General features: G+C 33.3%; 1 protein-coding gene across 5 annotated transcripts in view; it reads left to right on the top strand.

Moving 5' to 3' along the window:
* Vha100-1 (V-type ATPase subunit a family protein Vha100-1) overlaps positions 1-19,587 on the top strand; it is a 73,227-nt gene that overhangs the window by 30,915 nt on the left and 22,725 nt on the right. For 3 of the 5 annotated variants that reach the window (XM_067761628.1, XM_067761624.1, XM_067761625.1), the window contains exon 6: positions 19,156-19,282. In XM_067761628.1, coding sequence (XP_067617729.1) covers positions 19,156-19,282 — 127 coding nt within the window. Of the gene's footprint in view, positions 1-2,205; positions 2,304-15,701; positions 15,744-19,155; positions 19,283-19,587 lie in introns of all 5 variants that reach the window. The other 2 variants (XM_067761626.1, XM_067761627.1) reach the window with 2 other exon arrangements.

Here is a 19,587-nt window from a genome sequence, read left to right as displayed (position 1 = left end):
AGTCGGCTTTACTCGATCTTGTTCTGCCTTTACATAGAATATTCCTACTGTTGCTGACAGCATTGAAGGATGCGATTGGTGAATTCAACGACATGAAACTTGCTTGGCTGATTGAACATGTGCCCATCTAGCGATATCTTATTTCTAAAAAAGTAGAAAGCTTTTCATTATCAAATATAATAAAAATATAATAAAAAAAAATTTAAGCACTTCCTTTATATAAATGGACAAAAATCAGCGAAAAATATCTCCTTATATAAAGACATATTCTTACTACACTTTGGTTTTTAAATTTTGACATTTTGATCTGTTAAGTTTTGTGCTTGTAGTTCAATGAGCACTTACTTAAAAATCAATCCCAAAATTCCCTCCGTTCCGTTCGATTTTTCTAAATATCTTATCTCGTACGCCCCCTACCGAAACTTTTTGTATTGTGTCATCGGCTGACATCGACCTCTGAATTAAGCTCTAAATTTTTAGCCTCTAGCTCATCGAGAAGTTACTTAAAACCCGGTTTCAAAATTCCAAATTATTATCTAATTTTTTTGATCCGTGCGCCACTAACGGAATTTTTTTCTCCTTTTGTTCCTTTGTCACGGTGCCTTAACCTGTCTCTGAGGTTTCATGTTTGTAACTCAATGAGTAGTTACTTCAAAATCGATCTCAAAATAATAAATTTCCAAATTCTTATCTAAATATTTCGACCCGTACGCCCCCTAACGGTATTTGTTCTCCTTTTCTTAAATTTTCTCGGTGTCTTATCCTATCTGTGAAATTTTACAGTTGTAGCTCAATGAGAACTTACATAAAAATCAATCCCAAAATTCCCTGCGTTCCGTTTGATTTTTCCAAATATCTCATCCCGTGCGCCCCCAAGAAATCTATTTTGTATCGTGTCATCGGCTGTCATCGACCTTTGAATTAAGTTTTAAATTTCAAGTCTCTAGCTCATCGCAAAGTTACTTAAAAGCTGGTTTGAAAATTTTCAAATTCTTATCTTATTATATCGATCCGTGCGCCACCTAACGGCTTTTTTCCTTTTTATGCATGGTCACGGTGTTCTAACCTATGTGTAAAGTTTCACGTTTGTAGCTCAATGAGAAGTTACTTAAAAATCGATTGCAAGATTTGTATGAAAAGCGGACAAACATTCAACCGACCTAATATAAAGAAAGTAAAATACTGACCAATATCACAATGATTCTGGGCATGATTTTGTTCGAGAGATTGATCTGAAAAACAAAAATATAATTTAGCAAGAGATTTGGATTATTCTGTAAAATGTGTTCTTTCATTTTCAGAACTATTCTTGTAAAAACTATAGAGATGTGAAGCAGTAAAGCATTCAATATCACTATAGAATTGGTTCCATTAGTGCAATTCTACAGACTATAAGTTCATTTTTCCGTCAGTGAAATTCTCTTACTTGCTTACTTAATTGGCTCTTAACCGCTTAAACGGTTATGGCCGTCCAACAAGCGCGCCAGACGCTTCTTTGTTGGGTTAACTGGCGCCAATTGGTCACACCAAGGGAATTTAAATTGTTTTCCACCTGGTCCTTCCAACGGACTGGTGCCGTCCTCTTCCTCTACTTTCATGGGCTTGTTCCGACAAAAATATTTTCTTAGCCAGAGCATAATCTCTCATTTTCATAGCATGTCCTAGCCAGCGTAGCCGCTGCGTTTTAATTCACTGGGCTATGTTGATGTCTGCATAAAGCTCGTACAGCTCATCATTACATCTTTTTCGGTACACTCGCCGTCGTTAACGCTTAGAGGTCCGTACATCTTTCGAAGAACTTTTCTCTCTAACACTCCCAGAGCCGACTGATCTGATGTTGTCATGGTCCATGCTTCTGCACGATATAGCATGACGGGTACGATAAGTGAGGTAGGCAGTCAAATTCTCAATCAACATTAATAAGGGATTTTGTTTTTTGTTAATAATAAAAGCTAAGCGTACGTAGACTTTTGGCACACACTGTAACTATATATTTACACATAATTAGCACTCCGTTTGGTGATGGACATGACCTATTATTGACTAGAAATAGGCCAATTAATTGTTTAGTAAGTTATGGTTAATGATAAAAACAACCAAAAACTCATATAGTATGTACTTTCATTTATGCCTAGCAAATATCCATTCAACATACTTACATACATACTTGTGACATCTTGTATATGTATTTCTTAAAATTTATAGCAAGAGGGTGGCATCGGTACCACAACTGAATCGATGACACGCGCTTTAATCACCGATGAAGTGCGAACTGGTCACTCAATGGGTCCAGTTCAGCTTGGGTATGTATTGTTAATCATATTAAGAAATTACAGACTATGGTGTCTATTACAAAGTAGGAGATGTCGTCTATAAGCGAAAATGCCTGGCAAAAGCGAAAGTTCTATAAAAACTCGACATACGCAATTACAAGGCATTTACGTACTTGAATTAATACCCTTATTATAGAGAAAAATATTTACATTCATACATATGTACGTTCGGGTGTGTAATTTTTTGTGGTAATTTCTTCTAGACTCGTATCTGCTACTCACATATCTTGTTAGATAAATAAACGGTTTTATTTAGCTTGACAGGCTGGCCGGCACGAATTTTGTAATTGAAATTTAAGTAACTTCCCGATAAGCTACAAGCTTGAAACTTGGAACATAGTTCAGAACCCGATGACAATGCAATAATAAGAGAAAAAACTGCGATAGGTGGCGCATGGATCGAAATATTTCAAAAAATAATATTTGTGGTCCGATTTGGTTCATATTTGGAGCACATAATACATATATGAATAGAAAGCGACCTATGGAAAAAAATCGCCGCTATGTGGCGCAAGGATTGAGATATTCACAAAAATTGTATTTGTGGTCCGATTTGATCCATATTTGGAACACATAATACATACAAGAATAGAAATAGACCTATGAAAAAAATCGCCACTAGGTGGCGCAAGGATCGGGATATTAAAAAAATCGTATTTGTGGTCCGATTTGGTTCATAATTGGAACACATAATACACACAAGAATAGAAAAAGACCTGTGAAAAAAATCGCCGCTAGGTGGTGCAAGGATCGAGATATTCAAAAAATTCGTATTACGTACATGAATAGAAAACGGCTTGTGAAAAAAATCGCAGCTAGGTGGTGCAAGGATCGAGATATTCAAAAAAAATCGTATTGTGGTCCGATTTGGCTCATATTTGGAACACATAATACACACAAGAATAGAAAGAGACCTGTGAAAAAAATCGCCGCTAGGTGGCGCAAGGATCGAGATATTCAATAACATCGTATTTGTGGTCCAATTTGGAACACATAACACATACATGAATAGAAAACGGCCTGTGAAAAAAGCGCCGCTAGGTGGAGCAAGGATCGAAATATTCAAAAAACACGTATTTGTGGTCCGATTTGGTCCATATTTGGACCAAATATTACATACAGTCCGGTAGAAGTGACATCAAAATATTTTGGAGTTCGAGGAGGGACAAGCATACATGGCGCAGAGTTGAGTAAAGTCTTTGGAAGGATTATGTATTGAGGACATAGATTGTAACAAATTGTCAGGAAAGAGTTCTTGTAATAATGAGTCACTAAATGAACTAAATAGAATGAGAAATAATAGGCAATTAAATAAAGACTAAAAACTTAAAAATAAAATAATTAAAAAAAAAGTTTTTAAGTTAAACGGTTTTATTGAAAACAATAGTTACATGAAATAATAATAATACTAAAAGCTAGAAAATAATTACGTAGGTCCTAGGTAGTCACCACACTCCTCATCAATCTAGGGCGTTGATCAGACAATTAAATAAAAGCGTTGAACGCGTGAAATTTCTAAAAAATGTAAGGCGTAGCATAACCTGATTAAGGTTCAGTTGTTCTTATATATGACTATCAATAGAAATTTCACGCGCCCAACGCTTTTATTTCTCTGATCAACGCCTTAGATTGATGAGGAGTGCGATAACTAGTACCTAGGACCTACCTAATTATTTTCTAGCTTTTAGTATTATTATTACTTCATGTAAGTATTGTTTTCAACAAAACCGTTTAACTTAAATTTTTTTTTTTCAATTATTTAATTTTTTTCCTGAAAATTATTGACCTAACTCAGTCACAAACTTAATTTATCATACGATCACGTCGCAACCATTTTTGTTCTTGACAAGACCAAAATACAAAATGGATATCCCTTTTGAAACCACAAATATTGACCTTTCAAATATATGATTTTAACTTAATGAAAGGAGTTCATGTGATAAAATGACGAACCAAAAATAAAAAAATTACACACCCTAGCATACATATGTATTTACATACAGTTGTGTGCAAAATAATGAGGATCAAATTGAAAATAGTAGAAACCACGAGAATATATCTGTTGGGGACTTATTCCGAACGTTACCGGTTTATTTGTTACCGGAGTATTATTTAACCAAAAATCGTTGTCAGCTCATGTAACCGCGATTCTGGCTTACACGGTTATACTGTCAAAAAACAAAGATGCGCAATGTAGAATAAGAGACGTCGAAAAGAATTTCTTTTGCACGTAAGCTCTATGAGACCAAATTGGCAAAAAAAAATTTGTGCTTATGGGGACGACGAAAAGTATTTGAAAATGGACTTAAGAACGTTGCCAGGCTAAACAGGTGTAGAGAGGTGAGGATATTCCTAATTTGGAAAAAACCATATAGATAGAAAGTTTTGCAGAAAGGTTCTGATTTGACAAGGTATTTCTTTAGATGCGTGTATAAATAGACGCCGTTCTTTACCATCAACACAGAAATATACATGAAAGAGTGTCTTGAAAAACGACTTCTGCCAATCCTACGTTCACATTGGTCCAACTATATTTTGGCCGGACTTGACTCCAGCACGTGTCAAACAAAAGCTCGAAGATAACAATGTACATTATGTTAGAAAAAACTTGAATCCACTATGTAAACGTGATTAAAAGGCGGCCAATTGAGCGATATAGGGCTCTGATGAAAACAAAACTTTTGCAAATAGGGAAACCAAAAGAAACTTACAGATGTAACAAGTAAGGACGGGACTGTATGGACTGGTTGTGTCCAAGATTTCATGCCTTTAATAAATAAAGCGCAGCAATAATCTTATCCCATTCGTAACATCCAACCGCTACATATACTGCGATTTTTTAAGACAACAATGTGTGTCATTTACGAAATAATTTCGTGAAATTTGAAGCTTTTATCTGATAAATTGAGGAAGATATATGACAAAAAAACCTCTTTTCTGTAAAATCGGTTGTAGGGGGGATATATGCTATAGTGGTCCGACCCGGTTGTTTCCGCCAAATGTCTAATCGGACAATATACCCGCTGAGCAAATTTCATCAAGATATCTTAAAAAATTAAGTTATGGGCGCTAAGAGAATGTTTGAGGGGAAGTAGTTTAAAAGACTTCTTAAATGTTTAGAATGTATTGCGCTGCGGTCATAAAAAGAAATATTTCTTAAGCCAGAGTAAGTTTGTTCATAGTTCACCGTACTACTCGGCCTTTGCCTTGTGATTTGGGTAGCTGGATTCATGTAACTAACACGGTTAGGAATTTGCCCCCTCCCCTTCCCCTAATGTGGAAGGCATATTTATAAAAAAAGTGTTATTTTTTTAACCTTTTTCACGGCTTCTCCACTTCCATAGGCGGGTTCCGATGAGAATAGTTGTTTGGCCGGAGCATCATCTTTCATTAGCATAACATGACATAGCCAGCGCAGCGGCGCCAGTGGTCTGGATTTGGCTTTCAGTGGACTTAGCGAGTTGAAAAAAATATTAGTTAATAACACAAACACTTTGATGGGGATCGATTTTAAGTCTCATTGACGTTTTTATATATGAGTATTTTTTCATAAAGTCTTAAACAAAAAAGTTATAGCAAATAAAAAAATAGTATGTATGGGAAAAATCACATTTTTACCATTGACTCATTTTCCTCACATTTTCTTAAAACTTGATTAATTTATTTATATAGTTAGGGTTATATACTATGCAATGTACCTCGGTTTCATGGTTCGAAAAGGTTCGCGTTTTTTATACTCAAGAGTGCTTTGCACAAAGAGTATATTAACTTTGATTGGGTAACGGTTGGTTGTACAGGTATAAAGGAATCGATATAGATATAGACTTCCATATATCAAAATCATCAGTATCGAAAAAAAAAAAAAATTTATTGAGCCATTTTCGTCCGTCCGTCTGTCCGTTAACACGATAACTTGAGTAAATATTGAGATATCTTCACCAAATTTGGTACACGAGCTTATCTGGACCCAGAATAGATTGATATTGAAAATGAGCGAAATCGGATGATAACCACGCCCACTTTTTATATATATAACATTTTGTAAAACACAAAAAACCTGATTATTTAGTAAATAATACACCTAGAATGTTGAAATTTGACGTGTGGACTGATATTGAGACTCTTGATAAAAATTTTGAAAAAATTTTTAAAATGGGCGTGGCACCGCCCACTTGTGATAAAATCAATTTTACAAATATTATTAATCATATATCAAAAATCGTTAACCCTATCGTAACAAAATTCGACAGAGAGCTTGTCTTTACTATAAGGGATGCTTTGAAGAAAAATTTACGAAATCGGTTAAGGACCACGTCCACTTTTATATAAAAGATTTTTAAAAGGGTCGTGGACGAATAAAATATGCTATATCTTTGCAGAAAGAGCTTTATATCAATGGTGTTTCATTTCCCAAGTGTATTTATAACAGTAAATAGGAAAAACTTCAAATTTAAAAAAATGGGCGTGGCACCGCCCCTTTTATGACTAAGCAATTTTCTATGTTTCGGGAGCCATAACTCGAAGAAAAATCAACGGACCGTAATAAAATTTGGTACACAAATTTTCCCTATAGCAGGAAATATTTCTAGAAAAAATGGACGAGATCGGTTAAAGACCACGCCCACTTTTATATATGCCCCTATTACCGTTTACAACTCAACTCTGGTTGCGTTGAAATTTCGCAATTTGGTATTACAGATTACAACTCAACCTGTCAAAAAAAAATATCGGTTGAGTTGTCTAGTCTAACAACTTTTTGTGGCATTACCGTTTACAACCTTGTGTTGGTGTAGTTGTCAAAGACGTCAAAATCTTACAACTGATTACTAGCAGTTGTCTCAGAAAATTTTGCAGTTGTTTTGAAAAAATTTAACGTTTTACAAGAAGTTTCACCACCTAATTTTTAACAAAAATTTTCAAAGTTGGTATCAAAAGACACGTTTCGACCTCCGATTTAAGAATCCGAAAACAAAAATTAAAAATTAAATTTCTGTCATATCATTTCGGTTCAAATTTTCATGTGGTTGTTGTATTTTGCCAGATTTTTTGCAGAAAGGCGTTCGGCCCACCCAGGGTTATTTTTACAAATCGCGGTCAAAGGCCGCCAACGCAGAAAGATGTTCTGTGCAAAAAAACTGTGGATCGGGCCTCATATTTGGGACCCTCTCGAGCCATTTTGTGGGGTTTTGTAAATATTTTTCGACAGAAATAACATTTTTAATTTCCGGATTCGAATCCTAAAAACGGAGATCGAAACGCGTCTTTTGATACCACCTTTGATAAGAGTTAGATGGTGCACGGGCCAAAAAAAATGTAAAGCCGGTAGTTAAACCTTTTTTTAAAACAAACAATAATCAACAATTTTGTACACATTTATAGAAAAAACAACGTTTAAACGAAGGATTACATTGAATAACTTTTTGACTTTATGTAGCGACATTCCGAAGTTGAACGAGGCTGCCGGCAGTTCGGATGCAGCCAAAATAGGTGAAATTATGCGAACGTGAGTCCCATTGATACTAATCACTACTACTGGGAATCCTGTTTGAGTAAAATGCATTTTTTTTGTTTGGGTTTTAATCCACTTCGCACAAATATGCTCCTCAATAATATCTAAAACCAGTCCAACACCAAAATCATTTCCACAGCATATTTGATAGCTGCCGTCAGCAAGGAATCGTAGTGGGGCGCATAATTTTAAAATACGAACGCGTATGCGGAAATGGTTCTTAATTTTGTTTAATAATGAGCAAAATGCTTCCTTCAAACCTGCAAAATAGCTTATTTGAAGCTCATCACTTGTCACTTAAACATTTTCTTACTTTGTGCCTGGTAGTTCCAAGGGATTGGAATGATCACGCGAATGTTTTCCGTATTCGCGACATGTCAATCACCAACATTTTTGCCATTATAAAATAGATTTCGTATAATATTAATAACAAAATCACATTTGCAAATGCTTAAATTTCCGCCACAAATTGAACAGCTGTTCATTTATTTGTCAAATCATCACTTGCTGAAGTTGGCAACTCAATTCAACTTCAACTGAAATAAGTTGTAATTCGTAATACCAAACAGGAGTTGAGTTGTCTTAAAGTTGAGTTGTTTTAATTACAACCAAACTAAGTTGAGTAGTAAACGGCAATAGAGGCAATAAAAGATTTTTAAAAGGGTCGTAGACGAAAATAATAAGCTAGATCTTAGCGCAAAAAAGCTTCGTATCAATAGAATTTTACTTTCTAAATTGAATTATAACATTAAATTGGAAAACACTAAAATTTTTGAAAATGGGTGCGGCACCGCCCCTTTTATGACTAAGCAATTTTCTATGTTTCGGGAGCCATAACTCGAAGAAAAATTAACATATCGTAATGAAATTGTGTACACATATTTTCCTTATAGCAGAAAATATTTCTAGTAAAAATGGACGGGATCGATTAAAGACCACGGCAACTTAGATATAAAACAAGGTTAAAAGGGTCGTACACTAGAATAATAAGCTATAACTTAGCAAAAAATAGTTTTGAATCAGTGATATTTCACTTATCAAGTTTTATTGTAAGAGGAAATGGGGAGACATTTTTTTAAACGTGGTATGTAGAAAAGTAATTTATCTGAAATGAAATGTACAATTGAATAGACACCTTTACTTTTTTTTTATTTTAGTATTGCGAATCACTTTAATTCTGGGTAATATTTAAAAACAAAAATATTTGATAATTCATATTATACATTTAATTTTTTTATATTGAATTTAATTTAACAATCCAAAAAAGGTTCAAATCAAAAATTTAGCTATTCCAGCTTGTTCGTAAATTTTTTTGTTTGTTTATATGATGCTTACTATTCCAGCTTGTTCGTTAGTACCAAAAGAGTAATTAAAAGCAAAAATTATTCGATCGGTCAATAGTCCATGAAATCCCCAAATATATGTATATATAGGTATATGACCAAAAAAAAAAACTAAAAGAAAACAATTTTTATTATTTTAAGCAAATGTTGCGTGTCATATGTAGTATGTATATTCGTACCCAATTAAAATTGTGAAACTAAAATATTTAGTTTTCTGTATCATAGTCGAGGCTTTGCGGTAGGAGTAGTCGAGATTTCACTTCTTCGGATATTTCCTCATGCTTACTAGGTAATTTCGATCTCCTCGATGAAATAAATGAGCCAGAAGTAACTAACAAATTATTTAAAATGTCCTCATTTGTGGCTTTGCGGCCAATTTTTCTTGCATGGTCTCGACGATATGCTCTAAAATCTTGTATGTCTGGATTCAGCGGCTTCTTCGGACAACTTTCCAATAGGAATAGAACCAAAATGCTCTATTATTGAAGCTCCGTGTACTAAAATTGTATGCACACTTGAAGGCATGTAATACCATTCATATAGTTCGACGTAAACTCGAATGGTTTCTCTGGCGTACATGTTGAACTTTTGTACATCTATTGGACACCCACATGAAAGTGCCCCTAATATTGTAGATAATCTTTGAATAATATTTTCACTAACACCAGTTATAGAGGCGGTTGTTTTAATGTCAGCGAAAAATCGTCTAACGATATTTCCATCACTCGTTGTACCGTGTCCTTGCTTTACCACGTCTACCAATAAACCAAATAAATAAGAATTTGTCACTAAATCACAATCAATTTCCAAAACAGCGATTCGTAGATAGTAAGTTAATAAGGCAGCCTTAAGCTAATGTCTAATGATTGATTTGATTCTCTGAATTTGAACAACAATCTATTACTTGATTTGTTAAAAATATCGTTTATAGCAAAAAAATATATGTCGCAGGATTAGGATCCTTTATTGCAATATAAGTTAGTTTGACGCGTACATTCTAAAAACTTAATGCCCAAAAACTTCAATAATTTTCTCAACTTTTGTTTCAGGGCGTACTATCAACTCTTGGTAACCTTTTTATAGCAAGTAAATCTAAGTGTCACTTTGATTTCATGGCCAACTATTAACTCTGTATAACCTCAAAGATTCATCGAGTTTTCGCGATTTTTGCACACATTTTTAAAATAAAATCGAAAGCTTCTGGGTTAGACCTTGATATATATTTTTATTGAGAAATAGTAAAAAATTTTTTAGTGAAGCCAAAATTTGCTGAAAATTGGAAAAAATACCTAGATGTACACATATGCTCGTTAGGGTATGTCGATATGAAACCCGATTACTAAAATTGTCATAACTTATTATTATTATATTATAATTAGGTTTTACGAAAAATGTTATCACAGAATCGAAAATGAACATTTAAAGTCCCAAATCCCAACTTTTCAATTTCGGTCCACTGTGCGGCGTAGATGTTGTCATGGTACATGCTTCTGCACCATAGAGCATTATCTTAAAGATATCTCTGTTTAAGTGACTTAAACTATGAACATTTTTCTTTCGTTCGTTTCATTAGCCACTGAATGCGCTTGTAATTCTCAACTGGTTAGCGAAATATTCTAAAGACATAGTTTAAAATTTTTATACCAACGAGAGGTTTTTCATAGCAAAATAAGGTGGCTCAAAACGCAGCCAATACCGTAGAGCCCAAGTGCTCACCCGCAATAAATACATAAACGGTAAAATGGCAGGGCTTTTACAGCGAAATGAGGAAACTTTTCACTCAGAGTCCATGTGCTCGCCCTCATTAAAAATACATACAAATGTGTAACAGGTACATAGCGACCTCTGTTCTTCTACAAGAACAAACAAATAAAGTAAACATATAAAATATCATACAGTCCACTAAAATAATAAATGATATAATTATAAAAAAAAAACTATTCGCCCTCCGAATCACCAAAGCTTAGATAATCTCATAAAATGAGGGACTAGTTTGCGTTCAAGCAGATATACAGACATGGTCTTTCTTATATATTTTAAGGACCTAAAATTTTGAGATTCTTGACAAACTAAATATACCATATAGCTTTCATGAACGGTTACTTCACATCCGATTCATATATTATTTATGTCGTTTAGAAGCTCCAAAAGTCCCTGCATTTCCTTTGCGATTGTTATAATCAGCCTGCTTTGCACACAGAGTATATTAACTTTGATTGGATAACGGTTAGTTGTACAGGTATAAATGATTCGAGATAAATATAGACTTACATGTATCAAAATCATCAGTGTCGAAAAAAAATTTAATTGAGCCATGTCCGTCCGCCGGCCGTCCGTACGTCTGTCCGTTAACACGATAACTTGAGTAATACTGAGATATCTTCACCAAATTTGGTACACTAGCTTATCTGGATCCAGAATAGATTGGTATTGAAAATGGGCGAAATCGGATGATAACCACGCCCATTTTTTATACATATAACATTTTGGAAAGCACAAAAAACCTGATTATTTTGTAAATAGTACACCTAGAAATTTGAAATTTGACTTGTGGACTGATATTGAGACGCTTGATAAAAATTTTAAAAAAAATTTTTAATGGGCGTGGCACCGCCCACTTGTGATAAAATCAATTTTACAAATATTATTAATCATAAATTAAAAATCGTTAAATCTATCGTAACAAAATTCGGCAGAGAGGTTGCCTTTACTATAAGGGATTCTTTGAAGAAAAATTAACGAAATGGGTTAAGGACCACGCCCACTTTTATATAAAGATGTTTAAAAGGGTCGTGGACGAATAAAATATGCTATATCTTTCCAAAACAGGGCTTTATATCAATGGTATTTCATTTCCCAAGTGGATTTATAACAATAAATAGGAAAAACTTCAAATTTAAAAAAATGGGCGTGGCACTGGTCCTTTTATGACTAAGCAATTTTCTATGTTTTGGGAGCCATAACTCGAAGAAAAATTAACGGATCGTAATAAAATTGGGTACACACATTTTTCCTATAGTAGAAAATATTTCTAGTAAAAATGGACGGGATCGGTTAAGGACCACGGCACCTTATATATAAAACAAGTTTAAAAGGGTATTAGACTAGAATAATAAGCTATAATTTAGCAAAAAATTGTTTTGTATCAATGAAATTTCACTTATCAGGTTTTATTGTAAGAGGAAATGGGGAAACATTTTTTTTTAAACGGGCGGTGCCACGTGTTATGTAGAAATGTAATTTATCTGAAATGAAATGTGCAATTGAAGCTCACGCTGAGTATATAATGTTCGGTTACAGCCGAACTTAGACTTTACTTGTTTTCACATGGTCATATGTTTTCATAGCTTAGTTTAACGAGAAGCATACTTTAAAGCTCGTTTAGCATACAAATTAGCCAAGTTGAAATAAAGAAATAATTGAACTGCATTAACAACGATATGAAAAATTATTATTATTTTTTTGTTCTGAGACCCTCTCAGCACGCTTCGATTATAGCCACGAACCTCTGCATCTTTTTTTCGACCCAGTCTCATCTCAAAAAAGCCTTGTAGTTTGAGACTACGTGAAAAATTACATAGCAGTTTATTAAAAAATATCCTTATAATTTTTTCACAACTGTATGCTAAGTTTAAACAAAAAAACTCATTATATTAAGTTAGATATTAGATACTCTTGCTCACAAAAACTTTAAAAGTGCATAATACCAGGAAGTGTTAAAAATACATGCAACTAATAATTCATTTTATAATTTAATAAGTTGTATTATGGTTGACGTTTTTGACGTAAAACGATGTCGATAAGGAAATCTATAACTAATCGGTGTCATCGGTGCATACTTACTTGAAACTTCCCAGGAAGTAATAGAGCCAATAACGAGTTAAAAGCCCTGACAAAGTTGACATATCCATATCCGTACAAAACAGCTGATCCAACCAACCTTATGGAAATCAATTTAGCTAGTCAATGGTGCCATACCGTATCGCTCTAGCCATAAGGGCCAATTAATGGTGACTTATAACCATAAAACCATAACCAGATAAAACAGCTGATCGAACCTACCTTATGGAAATCAATGTAATCGATTAATGGTGCGATACCATAACGCTAAGGCCATAACCATACCATAGCCAACCTATTGGTTTTTGGTTGCTCACTATATCCATAACCTAAAAATGTTTGAGTTGGTGTATTTAATAACTTTTTGTAGATTTTATTCATTGTTTTGTTTACGTTATGACTAAGAGACTTATTTTTTGTGGGATATGTTTGTAATTTTTTGCATTTTCTTCATTTTTATGAAATTTTCACGAATTTTAGGTTAATGCACCATTAATCGATCACATTGGAGATGGTTATGGATATGGGTATGGTTACGATTATGGCATTAGGGTTAAGGAAGTTTAATTAGCCCTATAACCATACCATACCAACCATACCGTATCCATAAGCTATAAATATTTCATTTGGAGAATTCGTTAACTTTTTGGATATTTTATATGTTGCTTTGGATACGTTTTAACTAAGAGACTTGTGGAATTTGTTTGTAATGTTTTGCATTTTCTTCTTTCTTTTGAAATTGTCACATATCTTAGATTAAGGCACCAATAACCGATGCCAATTGATATGGATAAGTAAAAATATGGTTATGACTACATACATATATCAACTTTGCCAGGCCCTTTAAGCGGCATCGTTTGCTGTCGACACTTTTTGCTGATGTTTATTTTTTGGTCGTCGGCGTGATTTTTTGTTAATGATCACAACGATAATAAGGCTGTATATTTCGATATGATTTTGCTTAAGCTCAACATTAATAGCACTGTGCAAATAATATACACGAATTGGAAAATTCTAACCGAAATGTCTAGCTGTATTCGTTTCACTTTGTCTCAAATGTATACTGCAACGATTCCCCGCCATCCCTTGTCGAATTTGGCTTGTAGACAAACCGGTTGTGCCATCTTCAGGGTTATTTTTCGTTCGCGAAATTGGTACAACGCCGAAACCGGTTTGTTTCTGAACCAAATTTGACAAGTATTGACGGAAAATCCTTGTAATACACAGCAGTTATCCACTCTTCGGAACATTAACAAAACAAAATGTCTCACAGTGTTATTTTTACATGGCATAATTTATAGTTAGCTGCTTTTCAATCATGACTAAATTTTCGATTTCCTGGAAACGCGCTGTCTTAACATTACGTCCACAAAGTATCTATCGTCGTTGCGAGTTTGCATTCTAACATTGCGTACTTTATATTCTCAATAGCACAAACAAGTAGTAGCCCAACTACTAACTAGTGATCTGTTCACCGTTATGACGGAATATTTATCTACATATGTAGTTTCGTTTCAATTTCAAGCACTCAATGAAATCTTACTTCAGGGCAGTATAAATCTACGTTCTATACTACCTTTACTCCCTTTACTCCCTAAATGAAAAAATAATAATAAATATTCCTTATGCCGGAGTAAAGTTCGGTCATATAATTCGCCCTACTATTCGGCCTTTGCCTTGTGATTAATACTATGTTCAAACAGATAAATAAATTGAGGAAATTTCGATTTGCAGTTTGAAACAATTTATTACGCAATTTTTTTTTTAATTGGCAATTTATTATTACAATTTATTATATGATAAATTGCGTAATAGATTGCCCAAATGGTATAAATTGCCAATTTGCTGTGTGTTTGTACATAGTATTATTCGTTTCTTCCCACATATTGCCAATCTCATTTTCCATCGCCACGATTTGGGGGGTGTTGGGTTTATCATCTCCCTCGCAATAACGTGTAATTAACACGGTCTTGGCATACATACGTCACCCCAAGTTACGTAATATTAATGTGTCCAAATGTGTTTTAATTCGCTGAAAGAGAAGCTTGGCCTAAAATCTCTTCGGTGGCTATCACGCCTTGCATTTAATTTATTTTTTGTTTACCTGCTCATAACTCAAAAAGTAATAAAGATATCCGGTTTTACCAGTTTCGGGAACGAACTTTCATTTGTGTAAAATCGGTAGAAAATTGTTTTTTTTTTTCAAGTTAGGGGTCCTTTCTGGCGGAGTCTTACATATATAGACCTAAAAAGTTTCAGTTTTAGGGTCCAACTATAAAATCGTGTACGCTCTTCTCGCGGTTACCAGATCACCAGCATTAGTGATGTGAGACTTTGCTTCGGTCTGGAAACCTTCCTTTACCTGTGAGCATAACTTTCGTATAAGATTCCCATCAGCCGGCACATCTATTCCCACGCGTTTCTGTATCTCGGCCTACCGCTCACTTTTTCTAACTAGCGGCCCCACTTCCTTCGTGTTACGTTGGTGATGAAATTTAAAAAAACAAACTGGTATTTATGCACTACACAAAAACGAATCAATAAATTACATGCACATTTTAATAAAAACTGCAAAAACAACAACAACAAAAAAAAAACAAATATGCTGAAAATAGCAAAACTAAAAAGTTACGAAAATTGTATTACAATAAATAAATAAATTTTGCTTGCTTGTAGTTTCGTGGATAAGAGCAATGAGCGCGAAGATTACCTCCCATGGTTTGTACAAAAAATATTTATTTTTTATTTCAAAAACCCATATTAGTTAAATAATGAGAAGAAGGCAAAGAAAAATCGTTTCATATACAAAATCATTATTTGTGTGTGTAATGTAGAAATGCACGCATTTAAAATTCCCAATTCGTGTACAATTCAGATCACCGTTTTCGCTCGTCTAAATGTTTTTGCAAACAACTCACATTATGATATGACCAACTAAACGTACAAATGTAGCACATCCCTATCGTTCGCAAAAATCGCTAAGACAGGCTCAGACGTGGAGACTGGTCGCTGATCTATCATCGGTATACGACTAGCGAGCTGCCGGCCCAGAGGTCTTCCTGGTCTTCCTATCTGAATACTGCCTTATCATTAAAAAAAAACGAAATTTTTTGTTTAAATTTCATGTTTCAATTGTTTGCATGTGCAGCAGTTTACATTTATTTATTTGTTGTTTTTTTTCATGTACGAACACTACATAAAAATAAATTTCCATGCATATTTTTTGTTTGTTTGATATATGTATGTATGTATATGTATTAGAGCGGGTCAAATTATATGGATGGATTTTTCATCAGGAGTATAGCAAAAACGTAATCGTACAGATGATTCTAAAAAAAAATTGCTGAAGACACCATAGCTCTAAGTCCGATTTCGAGTCCCCCACTTTAGCAAAATAGATATTTTGCCATATGAATGTAGGGTTTGGCCAAAAAATATTCATAGCCTCTGATAGAATTATAGGAAAAATATCATATTGGGCTTACTTCAAAGGTATTTTACGTACATTTCAGAATCTGTATTAATATCTATGGTGTTTTTCAATTTTAGTAGAGATATCAGGCTTAAATTATGAGAAATTAGCCTAAAATAAACTTTTAACTACTATATTATTATCATTTTTAACAAATTTCTTATGGAAATTTTTTTTGTTTACAGCTAAAATAAGTTCAAACATTTCCAACAACTTTCATTCAGTCAGTTTTTCTTTTTTCGAATTCGTTTTAGTAGAAAAAATTAAAAAAAAAAACCTATATTTTCAAGTAATAAGCAAACAAACACAATTTTCATAATTTTAATCAGGCATGCTTAACAAACGAACCGATATCATTTCGTTACGATAATTAACGTAATAAACGAAATAAAGTCATTTCGTTTCGTTTATTAACGTTAATAACGTCAAATTAGCGAAATCAAATCGTTTATGTTGATTATTAATTTCAAACTATGCTGGCAAAGCTGATTGATGGCGGAGTCAATAAAGGTGAAAGCATTAGCCAAGCTGATTGCAACTTTTCTCATGAATTTTGACAGTACGAACATTTCTCAGAGTATTTTTGATATTACCACCAACGAATTACACAAACAAATTACATGGATTTTGTGTGTATGTCCGCTCGCTGTTACCACTTTACGGCTTCACCATGGCTATAGCATTGCCAGCGCAATTCAAACATAAAGTATCACATTTTTGTTAACGTTTTTAACGTTAACGAAAGATTTTCGTTTCGGTTAAAAACGAGATACAATTTATCTTGATAATTCCTTTATCGATTATATTTCGAAGTGTTTCAACGGACACGGTGGAAATTTTTTGATAAACGATTAGCTTAACGTTAAGGTGCATCCCTGATTTTAATGAAATTTATTTAAAAAATTATTTTTTACTTTGAATTGATCATTTTAACGTATTTTTTAAAATAAAAGTAATGTTATTATTTTTTAAAATCTTTTTTGCTCTCCATTCGTGGTTGTTTTTCACGGCTTTCTGCTGTAACAGCCATAACACCTTCACATTTTTTTTCTATAACACGTTTGGAAACAGATGTTAACAACTGTACATATCTTTCTGTTCCTTGTAAATGCATTGGAATATTAGGATCATCTAGTGTTGGCTCATCATAATCTAAGAATTGTACCAAGTGACCGTATGGAATATTTCTTGTGATTGCCGGTTCAGATAGTAAATTATCGTCATTCAGATCAATCATATCAGTATAATCTGAAGCAATAAAATTGATATTATATTTTTTGTGAACTCTTGAGTTTAGTTGGATCAAGTATTTTTTCTCAATAGCATACGATTTTTTTGATAGCTCTATCACGTATGGCTTTTCTTTCATGAAATAACATTGTTAATAAAATGTTTTCCGGATCAGCGTAATATGAATTATTTTGGATTACACCATCTACAATATTAAGTAAATTACGTGGTAGGTATCGTGTCCAACGAATAAACTTTGATAAAAGTACACCGCCGTATACAACAGAATTATAGTATTTTACATTGAAATACATTCGCATATAAATTCTAATAATATAAACTGCTAGAGTTTTCAAATTTTCCGATGGTGTATTAGTTGTTGTATATAGACGTAATACCCTGCTTGCTTTGGTTAGCCATCGAGAATGTCAACTAACTGGTCCTGGTTTTATGTTAGCTAAATCAACTGAAACAGCACCATTTGAAATTGCTTTCGCCATTTGATATACATTTTTTTATTTTATTTTGAAAAATACGTTAAAATAGTCAATTCTAACAAAAAAATAATAATTTTTTAAATAAATTACATTAAAATTATAAAAATTGTGTTGTTTGCTTATTACTTGAAAAAAAAAGTTTGTTTTTGAAAATTTTTTTCTACTAAAACGAATTCGAAAAATGAAAAACTGTCTGAATGAAAGTTATTGGAAATGGTCTGAACTTATTTTAGCTGTAAAGAAAAAAAATGTTTCCATAAGAACTTTGTTAAAAATTATAATATAGTAGTTAAAAGTTAATTTTAGGCTAATTTCTAAGAACTTAAGCCTGCTATCTCTACTAAAATTCAAAAACACTATAGATATTAATACAGATTCTGAAATATATGTAAAATACCTTTAAAGTAAGCGCAATATGATATTTTTCCTATAATTCTATCAGAAGCTATGAAGATTTTTTGGCCAAACCCTACATTCATATGGCAAAATATCTATTTTGTAAAAGTGGGGAACTCGAAATCGGACTTAGAGCTAATGTTGTCTTCAGCCATTTTTCTTAGAATCATCTGTACGATTACCCGCCCTAATATGTATACATTCCTACCATGGCTCAACTATAGTTGAGTCATTCATTCCTTCACTCCTACTGACCTTCATCTTGCATCATTTCTTTTTCGTTTTTACAATCACATGATTGTCAATCACTTTATTGATCATATACATCCATATAATAAAGAAATCCTTTATCATTTACTGTAATGCTACAAAAATGAAGCATTCTTCATGACTAAAATTTTTGAGTTTAGTTTTTGCATTTGTAAATAATGACAATCCTATTCAATTTGCGCAGTATTTTGACCCACATAGAACTGTATTTATTATATATTTTATATTTTAATCTAATTGGACTTTTATTTTATATGCAATGCAGTTTTGTTGCCGGCGTCATTTTGCGTGAGAGATTAGCTGCATTTGAGCGCATGTTATGGCGCGCTTGTCGCGGCAACGTATTTCTTCGTCAAGCTATGATTGAAACACCGCTCGAGGATCCGTCAAATGTAAGTATGTACATGTGTAATTAATAGGGCTCTCGTTAACAAACCGATATTCTTAAATTTATTAAAAATTTACTAGCTGCTATTCGATTTCAACTTGAGACGTGATGAACTGTCATTATTCGAATACTGACCATTTTATAAATAAAATTTAAAATTAAAATTTAAAAAATAAAATTTAAAAAATTATGTATTGTATGTGGATAAATAAGACCTAGTTTACATATAACGAGATTATCCTCATTTCCGTACTTAACTCCTAATTAAATAACTAGATTTCCCATATAAATTTTTGCCCTCGATAACAC

The sequence above is a fragment of the Eurosta solidaginis genome, chromosome 1 (assembly GCF_040869045.1).
Source record: "Eurosta solidaginis isolate ZX-2024a chromosome 1, ASM4086904v1, whole genome shotgun sequence".
In the NCBI taxonomy this organism is placed as follows: domain Eukaryota; kingdom Metazoa; phylum Arthropoda; class Insecta; order Diptera; family Tephritidae; genus Eurosta; species Eurosta solidaginis.
The sequence above is the reverse complement of the archived record's forward strand: the minus strand, read 5'-3'. Positions and strand labels throughout refer to the sequence as shown.